This window comes from Hyperolius riggenbachi, chromosome 2 (genome assembly GCF_040937935.1).
Source record: "Hyperolius riggenbachi isolate aHypRig1 chromosome 2, aHypRig1.pri, whole genome shotgun sequence".
Taxonomy (NCBI): domain Eukaryota; kingdom Metazoa; phylum Chordata; class Amphibia; order Anura; family Hyperoliidae; genus Hyperolius; species Hyperolius riggenbachi.
The window spans coordinates 255,524,407-255,537,588 of NC_090647.1; the positions used below are offsets into that span (position 1 = coordinate 255,524,407).

Genomic DNA, 13,182 nt, shown 5'->3' on the forward strand with positions numbered 1-13,182 from the left:
ACCTTGGAAGGATGCTGGTAGGAACAATGGAGGTGACTGTAGAGTTGCAAATAGCTAAAAGTTCTAGCTGAGGCTTAGCAGGGAATGAAGAGAGCTGGAGCCAGAGGCTGGGCAATGACTGAGCTGCACCCCCTCCTCTGTGAGAGATGTGCCTGAGCAGAGAGGAGACGAAGCATCGCCCTGGCTGACCTCCCGTGGAGCAGAAGAAGCACGGATCCCGCACGCTGTTGTACACAGCCTGGGCTGTCACTTTCCCTCTCCTCGCTCGCTTTGTGTGTGAGTGTAGAGAGTGTGTGGAGGAGAGGGCTGCTGCTGCTGCTGCTTTCTCTTATTCCTTCACTTCTCTTCTCCCACCCAGTCTCCTGCCCCTCCTCTGTCTGCCTAGTCTGGATGCATCTGTCACTGAGGAGGGAAGAAGGAAAAGAAGAGAAAAACCGAGCAGGAGGAAGAAAAAGAAGGGGAGGAGGGGGGTCATCCTCTACACTGGAAGTTCCTCACTGAAGAGGAGGAGATCGTCCAAGGGGTACAGGATGGAGTTATGGAAAAAAAAGAAGAAACATCAACTGTAACAAAGAGTTAAATGTTTGCAGAAAATAAATCAGGTGGAAACATCCATATTTTTTAAAGGAGGGGGGATTTAACCTCCATCCTTGATCAAAGCTTATTTTTCCTTTTCAGATTTATTGCCTGCCTGGTGATTTTTTTTTTCCTCTTTTTTTTCTACAAAGGAGATCTGTTATCAGCCATTACTTCCCCATCCAGCCTTCTAGAAATTCTTGTTGCATGATCATTTTTTTGTATGTATGGTTGTGTGTGGAGGAATCACACTCAGGATTATCTGCACATTTCAAAGGGGTTTTGGTGTGTGTTTATCTCCAGCCAGCACAAGGGGAAGAGCAGAGTGCTTTGGAATTCTTCACTGTTAATTCTTGTGTTTTCTTTATTTCCCCCCAATTTGCTTTTTTCTTTTTTTGCAGACCGTGGTGGGTTTTATTTTATTATTTATTTAGTATCAGGAGGGGAGGAGGTGGGAGAGGGGTGGTTGCTGGTGTCTCTGCTGCTGCCGCTACTGCCTGTGCTGCTGCTGCTGCTAGTGTGGGTGCAATGGATGGCCCACGGTGCAATGGCTTTCGCAAGAAGAGGAGATCCAAATCCCAAAGGGATAGGGAGGTGAGGTCCAAACGAGGATTAGGGGTTGCCAGGACCGGTTCTTTGCTTTCTTCTTCTGGATCTGAGCGAGAAGACAATGGGAACCCGACTGTTTCTGCCTTGGCCAGACCAAAGCCCCCCAGGAGGAAAAGGAAAGAGTCTTCTTCGGCTGAAGAAGATATCATTGATGGATTTGCAATGACCAGCTTTGTGACTTTTGAAGCGCTGGAGGTAAGACACCGGGGTGTGTTGGTGTATGGGGGTTCATCTGAGGTCCTAATGTTTTTGGAGTGTACTGGTGGTGGTGTGCTGGAGGGGGGGCTGGACCCTTGTCACTGCAGATTGCATTTTAAAGCTCTCTCTGCAAGGTTTGGGATGATGATGATGATGATGATGATGGAGTGATAATCACAGCTGTCAGCAGGTTCCACTCACAGCCCTCCAGCAAGAATGGGGTTAATTTGCATAGCATGGCAATGAATATGGAAATGAAGTGTCTGTGAAGAAGGGATGGCACAGATTCCTACCTGGTTGTGATTAACTGGTTAACTGTTGTGGCTGACATCCAAATGCATTTGTTTTTTTCCACCTCTGCGCTTTTTTTTGTGTTTTCATTATTTTCCTGAATGTGTTCAGTACATCTGGGAGTGGTGGAGTTACCAGTGCATTGTTTAGGAGGACGTAATGTTGCTCAATGAGACTTGATTGCCATGAATTTCAACGCACTGTGTTTATTTATCATGAATCTGTGCTACCCAGGCTGGTACATTGAGCACTCCTGCTCTTGCTGGAGGGGTTAATGAGAAAATCAAATCCTCCCTGCTGACGTCCTGTATTAAAGGCTTGTCCTGCTATTGTCTCTGCAAAAGTGATTTTATTCTGCTCCTGGCAAAAGCTTGTTTTATGTATGAGACTTGGGCACATGCAGTGCTTTAACAAGAGAAATATATATTTTGCATCAGATGTGTTTGTTTCTTTTCTCTCTCTCTCCTTGTACAAGCTGATGACAGCACAATTGCGGATTGAAGTGTTTTCATTCTGAAGGAAGAATCTGGTGGAAACTATTGCTTTGTTCGCTTTTTGATGGCTGCTGTCTGCTTTATTAATGCGTCTGCGGCAGGTCTTTCAATAAGCTATCGAAAAAAATGTCTTGGGCCTGCAAACTTTTCAGCTTTGTTTTATTTGTCTTGCAATTTTGACTTATTCTACCAGCAGACTTGCAGAGCAATGTGATGCTGCTGGGTGAGCTCTTGAGGCTTGTCCTATTGGAATAAAACAACTTGAAGGCATTGTTCAATTCAAGAGTATCAAGCAGAGACATCAGTTGGAATGTGGAGGATTGGTGGTACAGGGGGGCTCCACACACCTGTACATGAGACTGTAGGCCAAATAACATGCTTTGTAGAGTTCATGATGCTTACATAGGCATGCATTAAAGTCATGGTAATAGACTTGGCTATGAGTCCAGTGCACACAGGTGTGATGACCTATGTAACTGTACATTAGTGACTGACCAATTCCTGCAAACTTGATGTAGTTGCTTGTCACCAGTGTCCAAGGTGTATTGCATTAAGCTTTTGCCCCAAACCTTTTTTTTGGTTCCACAAGCTGTTCTTATTTTTGTTGGGTTTCCACATTGTACATAATTTATTATCATTGTACACGGTTTAGGACATTGTACATAATATCAGTGTTTAGGACATTGTACACTAGTTGTGAAAAGTTGGACCTGAGGTATCCAACCAAAGTTTCTCTAAACTTGCCATAACTGGTCCTCTTTTTCCAAATTACTGCATAACCATATCTGGGATATAAAATATGCTGAGCTATATGAAATGTGTAATATGAAGAAGGTGCTATAATAAGGATTTCCTTATCTCCAAGTCAACCTTTTTCAGGGGAAACATTGTAGATTTTTCCAGTCTTAAAGGCCCGAGTGCCATAATCCTATAAACACAAGGCCTGGATGGTTTACAAGAGGAGTAGATTGAAATGGAGTAAAGAATCCTGTGTCCAACTTTTTAACAAACCTAGAGCAAAAAACCCCAACATTTATGAGATAATGAATTGTATGTGTAGTATGGATAATGAATACAACAATAGTAGCAAAGAAAAGTCTAATTTTTATTTTCAGTTTTTTTTTGTTTTTTTGTTTTTTTTATTGTAATATCATACTGTCACAATTGCAGTGTAAAGCTACACTGTTTTTTTTAAGCTATAAAATAAAGCAGAAATAATGACTCTGAACTTTCCTGCAATAAAGCCTTATCTCAAGTTGTCTCTCACTGTTTCCTGGCTGTTTAAGTGCATCAGAAAACAGGACAGTCTCTGACCCACGTTTGATTGAAGAGCTCAGAGAAGCTCTATTGCTTAGATATCAAATTAAGTTTATTAATTCTTCCTGTACTGGAAAACATGAGACTCTTTCCTTTGATACCAATGTTCTATGTTTTAGTTGTACTACACATACGAGTCATATCTTAAGTGTATTTTTGCTTCAAGTTTGCTCTAAGTTACGTACAGAGTAGTCTCTGTTTGCACCATGCTCAATGGAGGGATGTACAACATACAAATGAGTTGACCTTTTTGCACTTCAGATTACTTTTCCTAGTGAATTGCCAATGGTACTTACATTATAAAACCAAGTAAACCCTTTGGCAGTACAGGATTATGGGTTATACAATATGTAAGTGAATCGGATCACTGATTTCATCTGCATCTTCTTAAAACATTGGTTACTTTAAATTGGCTGGCATAGCTATTTGTGGAAGAGTCCATCTGAGTGTCTTGTTACAGGTGTTTCCCCTAGAAAGTTAGTATTTTGTAAACAATACATTGATACATTGCACTAAATATCATTTTTTTGTTGCTAAATAACGGACACTATACAACTTTTTCATCTGACACTTTTCTTTGAGTGAAGAAGGTATTGTTCATATTATTGCCTTAAATTCAGCATGTGTGAGGACTTGTGGTTACTTACTTTGTTTCTTGAGTAATAGCTTATTTAGCTCTTCCATTATGTTGTTGACACTGTCAAATGTTTCTAAAATCTAATTTTCTTTTTCTCAGCTATGTTTTGCCTTTTTACATTACGATCTGTATTATTGTTCTGGTACACAGTGTGCACTAAAGATTTTACAGTGCGATTGCTCTTTAATTAAAACAACAGTAAGCAATATTAATGACAGAAGGGTAAAATAGTGGCAGGAATTAACAGTTCATGTATGATCTGTAAATTACATTTTAATGCACTGGTCTTTATTGAATTAATTGCAATGTGTAGATGAAAATCCGAGCAATCATCTTGCCACAGCTAATAAAAAGTACAATTTGTATTCTTGGGAATCAACCAGTCCTTCAACAAATGATATGTTGACTTTGCGGGTTGTAATTTCCAGCTGTACGAGGACATAAAATTCCTTGGTGTAAACATATCTAGAAGTATAACTGATTCATTTGTCAGGAGCAGGTCTGCTTATGAATCTACTATAGCTTGGCCTGTAAATACAGCAGTCATTGGTATTTTCCAACCAAACGCCATGAGAAATAAAATCTCATAAGATAAAGAAATAACACAACAACCAACCAACAAAGTGAGAAACCCAAACACTCATACATATACAGTATGTATACAGAGAGACCGTATAACAAAGTGATCTTGTATTGACCTGAGTAGTACACTAGGCTGGTAGAAGCTGTATCAGATTGATCATATCCTTGTCAATATTGCTATCTATGCTTGTATAATTTGTTCCCGGAAGAGGCAGATTACTATTTGTTAATTTCCCTTTAGTGGTTTCTGCTGATATTTGCACCTTGGAGAAAGATCACTGCATTGGATCCAGATCCAGCTAATACGCTGGCATTACATCTGATGGATGTATGGACTATAATGTAATGAAAAATCCAATAGTTGCCTTTCCTCCAATAATTCATAAGCAATGGGGGGGGGGGGGGTATAGAGTACTTGTTATCAGTTAGATTCCTATACCATGATTGAAAGCACACCAGAGTTCAAGAATCCATACATAGTAAACCAGGCAGGGCTGGACTTACTTTAAGGCACTGTAGCTCACTCCCCTCCTCTAGTGCCTCCCTCTCTCTTCCTTATGCAGAGCCCTGAGCAGAGTGTAAAATGTGTAAATGGGAGGTTACTCACCCAGCTCTTAGCATTCCACTAATGAGATTTGCCTTCAGTCGGGTGCACCCCTAGCTACTTAACACTGAGGGTACCTCTGGCTACCTAATGCTAAGGGATACCTGCAGCTACCTATGACAGCCAAGGGTAGTAAGGGAGTGCAGTGTTGGACTTTCTCAGTTTCTGTTTCTGAAGATAACCTATCCACATAAAATTATGAACACTCGTCATTATGCCATTGAGGCAGGGTAGGAAATTTCAAGCACTCACTAGTAGGGATGGCTTATCTAAAGAGGTAACAATAATGGTCAAAGTTATTCCACATGTTCTGCTGTTATGTACCCGGAGATCTCTCATCGTTCAGTGTTTGCAGCTGTATAATGGTATAGTATTGTGCCTGATTGTGCAGCACCCAAACACCCTAATGATTGCTTATTTATTATTATCAGAACGCTATTCCCGCTATAATGTAACATTTTTTTTTTAAAAAGGGCCTCACCTGCAGTCCATAGCATAAGCTAATGGCGCCATCAGATTGTCTTTCTTCCTTACACAGTCTGTACAGTACTAAACAAATTTAACATTTAAAATACCCATATGACATAAAACATTTCTTACAATTAGTTTATTTATTTATTTTTTTTAATCAAGCATATGTCCGTTTAGTGGTACTTTAAATGTAGATGTGATTTGTTGCTGTGACATGGATAGCGACTGGTCACCATGATATTGTTGTTATGGCTTTAACAAATCGCTACATATCAGACTCCATCTCAGAACTGATCTGAGCACAGTAAATTGAAATAGCATTGGCTGCCAGGGGGTATGTACTTTGCACATCATCCCTGTTCATACACTTCCTTGTTGAATGAGCTCATTTATGTCACCACACAACGTGACCAGATTTTCTGATACAGAACCTTATTAATACATTATAATGATATGGAGGGTCTACAATAAAACACCTTTTCCACTGAAGAACATTTGAATAATGCATCATCTTCGGATATCTGAAGCCCTTTGTTCTTTCATTCTGTGCTTTTAGTGTTTTACTTCTTCCTTTTTATAATTTTAAGATTTAAAGATGAGTCACAAAAGCTTTGTGTTAAGGAAGCGCTCCGATCGCAATGAAAGACTGAAATAAAACGTATGTAATATAGGTCTGGATGTACTTGTAGTCTCTTTAGCTATTTTGTGCATTTCACTCAAGGATTCAATTTGCAGATCAGTTTCCTGCAGTGACTATAAATGTATGTTGAAGAAAGCCAGTTTACTGCTGGATCAAATTGCATTGTTCGTGAGTGCTAGTTTGAGTTTGGAAAGTAGAACGTGAACAGACAAGCTGTCTTCCATGCTCTAATACCAAAATACATTTAATTTTCTAAATGAGTCATAAAAAAGAAACATAGGACTGTTACTCATTTTAAATATTTACCATAACATTCTATTCTTTTTCTAGTGGTCTATTTTACATCATTCTTCAAGCACAAGGTAGACCCCCTCAAATGTATAATACAGCAGCTAGCTCCAGATTTGGCTGTGCCTCTAACTGGCATACATTATAGAAGGCGTCCGGAAACTCAGGCATCAGATCATGCTGATAGTAGAATATCGGTAATGTTACTGTTTTACTATTACCTTAACTAACCTAACACTAATAACCCCTGCCCTTACCTACCGTACTCCTAACACTAGCTGTTGGCCAATGTAGGGTCCAGCTATGTAACAGCCAAACCTATTGCCTCCACCAATATCCAGAGGTTGCCAAACTCTATATTCCACTTTCTGAGCCCCTCCAGTGATACCCAAGTTTGGTGCATGATAGCTGAATCCCCTGGTGCTCACTACTTCACACTGACTGTACACCACTTTTCACCTGGAACTATGTTCATTAGATTAGTGTTGGAATTTGGTTTATTGAAATTCGGAGACCCGAATTCGTCCGTCACGACACTTTAGCACCCAGACATTTGGACAGGGTCAGGTGGTGGTCACTCATTTGTGCTTCACTTTGCGCCTCATATGAGTCACGTGAAGCACAAAAAAAGTGAACTCCTTGTGACCCTGTCCAATTGTCTGGGGTGCTGAAGTGTTTTATGACTTTCAGTAACCCAAATTCAAACATCAAAACTACACTAGATCAATGGACCTAAGTATAAATCTCCATCAAGATGTGAACTGTCAGTTTGCTTTACCATACAAGAGTGTTGGGCATGCCGTTTTTAACCATACATTTGGCACATTGCTAATTATAAATGGCATCTTTACTACAGAATATTACCCCTGTTCATGTAATGTGTACCACAGAAGAGACAGTGAGCACAAGCCTCTCTCACTCAGGGGGGGGGGGGTGCATTTCAGGCAGCTAACAGCTACCTTTCCAAAGAAGGAAGGAGATGAACAATTATCTCCTGGGAGGAGAGCTCAGGAGAAAAGTTAATGTGGGCCATTGTGAGCTTTGTGGGGAAGAGAGTATCTTATTTTCAGCCTATAGGTATACTTAAGGCAGCCATACACTGGTCGATGTGCCATCAGATCGACCAGCTGACAGATCCCTATCTGATCGAATCTGATCAGAGAGGGATCGTATGGCTGCCTTTCCTGCAAACAGATTGTGAATCGATTTCAGCCTGAAACCGATCACAATCTGTTGTGGTGGTGCTGCCGCCGCTCCCCCCGCCGGTATACATTACCTGAGGCTGGCTCCCGGGCGTGATGTCATGTGGCACCTCCGGCTCCGGCATCCGCATAGAACTTAAGCTATCACACCAGTGACAGCGGAAGTTCAAATAGAGCGCCCTCTAGTTGTACTTCCGCTGTCACTGGCATGACAGCGGAAGTTATACGAGGATGCCAGAGGTGCCATGACGGGAGCAGTGACGGACGGGATGCCCGGGAGCCAGCCTCAGGTAATGTATACCTGATCGGATCGGCCGCCGCTAGCGACGCGCTCCCTACCCGCGGGCGATCGAGGGTAATTTCCCGCACGGCGCGATCGACGGACCGATCCGATTTCGGGAGGAAATCGGATCGGCGGGTGCGTGTTGCGCGAACGATTGGCAGCAGATTCGATCCCAGTGATCGAATCTGCTGTCGAAACTGCCGCAAATCGGGCCAGTGTATGGCCACCTTTAGAGTTAAATGTTCGGTGTTCCACTTTAAATCACACCTACCGCAATATGTGCCTAGGATTAGAAATGCATAGACAGCTTTAAGGTGTGATAGTAATGTGTGATAGTAATGACTATTTACAGTTGTAGTTTAAAAATGGAATAAACATATAGTAACTGGTTGCTTGCCACATGTGAGGGCCTCAGTGACACTTCTACTCCTCAAGAAGCAACACACGGCTAATTTAATACGTGATGGAGGATGGCCACTTTGACTATCATGATGCGCTCAAGCTCTGCATCCATCCAATGTGAACTCATGAGAGTGAGAACTTACATCAAGGTGAATGGGCTAGAGAAAAAGGTTAAAAGGCTGCACAGTGAATGCCGGAAAGGTAATGCAAAGAAGCAGTTTGGGAATGCATCAGATGAAAACTGAATTTTTTTTTTGTAGTAGTACAAATGGTGCCTACTAATCCTGTCCCCCAATGTCACACGACTAGAGATGGAGACAGTTTACCAACGAGAACAGCCTTAGTTGAGATTAACAGAGGAGTGGACAGCAACTAGACTAGAACAATGTTCTCAAACCCCAACTCCAGGTAGTGCTAACAGTCATGTTATGAACACACAATGCAATTTTCTGACAGATTTACTGTCAGATCGATTATTTCCAACATGTCTGATCTGATTTCCGATCATTTTTGCATAGAAGTAAATGGAAAATTTATTGGAAATCAGATCGGACATGCTGGAAATAATCGATCTGACAGTAAACCATACAGAAAATTGCATCCTGTGTACCTAGCATAACCCCACCTGTTATGATACCCTCTTCCAAGTGTTAATGGCAGTACACTATACAGTGATCTAGCTGAACTGCAAAGAATACACTTACAAATCAGAATCCACCCTTGTTCAATTCTTCAGTTCTGACATGCTACTTTGGACTTTTGTGTATAAGGAGGTCCTTGGAGTGTTACTTACACCTCCTTTGCATTTTATTTGCTGTGGACAGCTGCATCAACAACATTTCATAACATTATTGTTTCATAACATCCTCCGTCTTTTCAACAACTCTTGCGTATTGAGCCTTATGATAAAGGGCTGGTGCACACCAAAAACCGCTAGCAGATCCGCAAAATGCTAGCAGATTTTGAAACGCTTTTTTTTATTTTTCTATGGCGTTTTGCTAGCGTTTTTCGGATTGCTGCTGCGGTTTTCAGTATAGTAGATTTCATATATTGTTACAGTAAAGCTGTTACTGAACAGCTTCTGTAACAAAAACGCCTGCAAAACCGCTCTGAACAGGCGTTTTTCAGAGCGGTTTGCGTTTTTCCTATACTTAACATTGAGGCAGAAACGCATCCGCAATCCAAAAAATGCCTCACCCAGGCATTTTTAGTTTCTGCAAAACGCCGCCTGCTCCGGTGTGCAACACCCCATTGAGATACATTGACCAAGCGGATCCGCAGCCGCAAGCGGATCTGAAAACGCCCAAAAAGCCGCTCGGTGTGCACCAGCCCAAAGAGTTGATTTGTGATTTGCCTGATTGTAAATACACTATACTGAGCTTTAATTAGTAAAGCTAGATGTACACCCAGGATATCCGCAAGACATTCACAGCATGACGTGATAAGCAATACAAGAGATCTTCATGTGAACATATAGCTTGGGCAGAACATTCATGTTTACTGTCATGGAGAAGAGAAAGAGGCAAGAGACCTCCTACTAGAGGCTAATACAAATGGTTATAGTATCCAACTTGGGCTTTGATTTACTAAACCTCTGTAAAGTTGCTGTCTGCAGGCAATGCACTGCAATTTTACCAATACTTACATCAGGTGAGTTACGTAATACCACAGCTCATGTTACCTAGCATACTGTTTGTTACGCTACTTGCATGATGCACGCTGCTGATGTAGTGACTGCTGGTAGCATAGCGCAAGGTATACTAGCAATGCATGCATTACTGATGTTATGTACGTTGTGCTATTTGTGATACTTGCATTACTTATCTGGTGTAAGAATCAGTACAACTGCCATGCACTGGCTGCGTTTAGCAACTTTATCAAACTTTAATGAATCAACCCCCTGGTGGCTTGCTAGGTTCTCAAACAGTGCTAGTGCTAAATGATGGTTAACGTGTGTGAATATATACATTGGCTGCCTGATCACATCTAATGTCTGTATGTAGTGTTTGAGTTATGAGGTTTATGTATGGATCAACTGTCATCTTGAATTGCATACTTTTTCACAAACCATACAACCCTTTTTAATATATCCAAGCTGTAAAAATATAATTTTCAGCAGTATGTTAGACTTGGTTAACTTACCTTCCCAAATCACTGGAAAGCCTTTCATCTCAAGTGTATTGAAATTACTATAGAGTCAATACATTTCTTGCTTTTTATAATTTGTGTACAGAATACACTGCCTAATAATAATAATAATAATAATAATAATAATAATAATATAGTAATGCCTTTTCACTGCTTTTATGCCAGTTATTCTGCCAGTCATGTTAATTCTGCATTTATGGATCTCTGCTTGCTGCATCGAAAGTAAAGTAAGGCACTTTCAGCTTGACATTTTCTTTCTGTATTCTCAAAAATATTTCAACAATATATATATAAATATAACAGTATCCATATGTATACATATGGATACTTTAGTCACTTACTAAAGGTACCAGAAAGTTATCACTAAGCTCGCACTGGACATAAAAATGGACCGTTTTATGGAACATAGGCAAGTGGATTAACGGACATGTCGAGGGATTCTATGTTATCTATATGATCCATTCACATGTGCATTTTCATTTGTCTATGTAGCAGTACTGGAACGCAAAGTCTAGCATGACTTTTTGAGATATCATACTGTATATGGTAAGTAAGTTCTTAGTCGTACTTTCAATGTAAAACAAACATGGCAAGATATCAAAAATGCACCCTAGACCCCACCCAAATCGGGTCTATCTTGCTGTCCAATGTCAAAATTCATGATACAATAGACACCAATGGTTACAAAAAATATGTCAACAGACACAACAGATAGTACATATGATCTGCTGTGACTGTTCACACTGCAATATAGCATTATGTGGACCTAGCCTCATTTAACATGCTGTAAGGCCTGGTGCACACCAGAGGAGTTTTTCTGAGCGTTTTGAGTTTTTAAATCTGCTGCTAATGTTATCCTATGTGTCTGTGCACAGTGGAGCAATGAGGTTTTGTAAGAAAAAAAAAACATAGCATTACATTGGGAAGAGCTTTTAGAGGTTTCAAAAGCTCTTCCCAATGTAATGCTATGGTTTTTTTTTTACAAAACCTCATTGCTCCAGTGTGCACAGACACATAGGATAACATTAGCAGCAGATTTAAAAACTCAAAACGCTCAGAAAAACTCCTCTGGTGTGCACCAGGCTTTAGAGATGATCGCATGAACACTGGCACGCATATGTTTAATATCATTGCACTAATATATAAGGTTGCCTATGTGTGTCTCAGCAGCACATTAAGGGTAGAGGGGGGCCAAATTTAATTAAGGCTAGTTACCCATGGATTTAGGTCTGGTTTAATCAATTTCTGAAAGTTCTAAAACATTAACTAGTTTGGAAAGCAAGCTGTTACTTTAAAGTGGACCTAAACCAAACATTTGTTTAATTAAAAATATTTAGATGTACCACTCTGACACATACAAAGATAAATAAACACTCCTTCAAACCTATGATCATTTTAGTGCATGCTTTTCACCCTTCTCTTTTCATAGCTAAGGTTATACTGGGGGCAGCCATTAGCAATTCCTCCATTGCCGGACACCATCTACTCCACCAGTTTGCCGGAAAAATCCCGGCAATTTGAAAGGAAGGGAGGGGTTCCTCCAATACATGTAAAATATTTTATATTCGTCATCATGCAGCTGAAAAAGGCTGCTATTTATTATTATAATTTAGAAAATAGATTTTATTTCTGAAATCTTGTATTTTTAATTTGGGCCCACTTTAAAGGGTGCTAGATGTAAAAGAAATTGCTAAAAGTAGATACTTACCTGCATAGTGGGAAGCCTCTGAATAGTCAAGAGACTTCCTGGATCTACTTACAGTCCACCAGTGCAAGGTTGGGAAGGGGGAGGGTGTTAAAGTTGGGCAACGGAAAGGGATTGTTAGGGTGAGGTTGAGGTTAGACTTCAGGATGGAATTAAGGTCAAGAGCATTGTTCAAGATTAAGACATAAGAGGAGGGACATAGAGTAGTTATTTATTAGGATGGGTTTATCACTGGGGGAGGATAGGGTTGGGTGATAAACCTAATTAACAAGGTTCTTATGCTGAGTCTATACCAAAATCACCCAGACCTTCTTCCACTAAGGGAGGGGAACTGTGAACACTCTAGTTAATGCCTTAGAGTGTATTAGCGCCGATCAATGCAGTACACATTTTTCTGACTTGAAGCAAATTTGGTTGTAGTTTGTTTGCAGCTTGGTCCAGTCAGATGCAGTTGATGTGAATGTATATGGTCCAGTTTCAGTCTACATACAATTTACAGGAAACATTTCCATCACAAACTAGAATTTCATTGATCATATCTAGTCATTAACAATCCCAGAATGGGTAGAAAGGAGGAATGACAGTTGTAGCTGACTTGTTTAACAAAAACATAATGCTACAGCTATTCATTTACTGAAATACAGAGCAGTAATTGGGAAGAGGGATGCCGTGAAATGACTTTTGGATTTAGTATTTCCAGAGTTGTGCTGTCATGCAATTTTTTGAGTTTATGCT

At 40.5% G+C, this 13,182-nt stretch overlaps 1 protein-coding gene across 6 annotated transcripts in view; it reads left to right on the forward strand.

Annotated features, from left to right (window-relative positions):
- Nucleotides 1-201: 201 nt before the first annotated feature.
- AUTS2 (activator of transcription and developmental regulator AUTS2) overlaps nucleotides 202-13,182 on the forward strand; it is a 1,744,602-nt gene continuing 1,731,621 nt past the window's right edge. For all 6 annotated transcript variants that reach the window (XM_068268551.1, XM_068268554.1, XM_068268555.1 and 3 more), the window contains exon 1: nucleotides 202-1,380. In XM_068268551.1, the coding sequence (XP_068124652.1) occupies nucleotides 784-1,380 (597 nt within the window). In that variant the 5' untranslated portion in view covers nucleotides 202-783. The remainder of the gene's footprint in view (nucleotides 1,381-13,182) is intronic.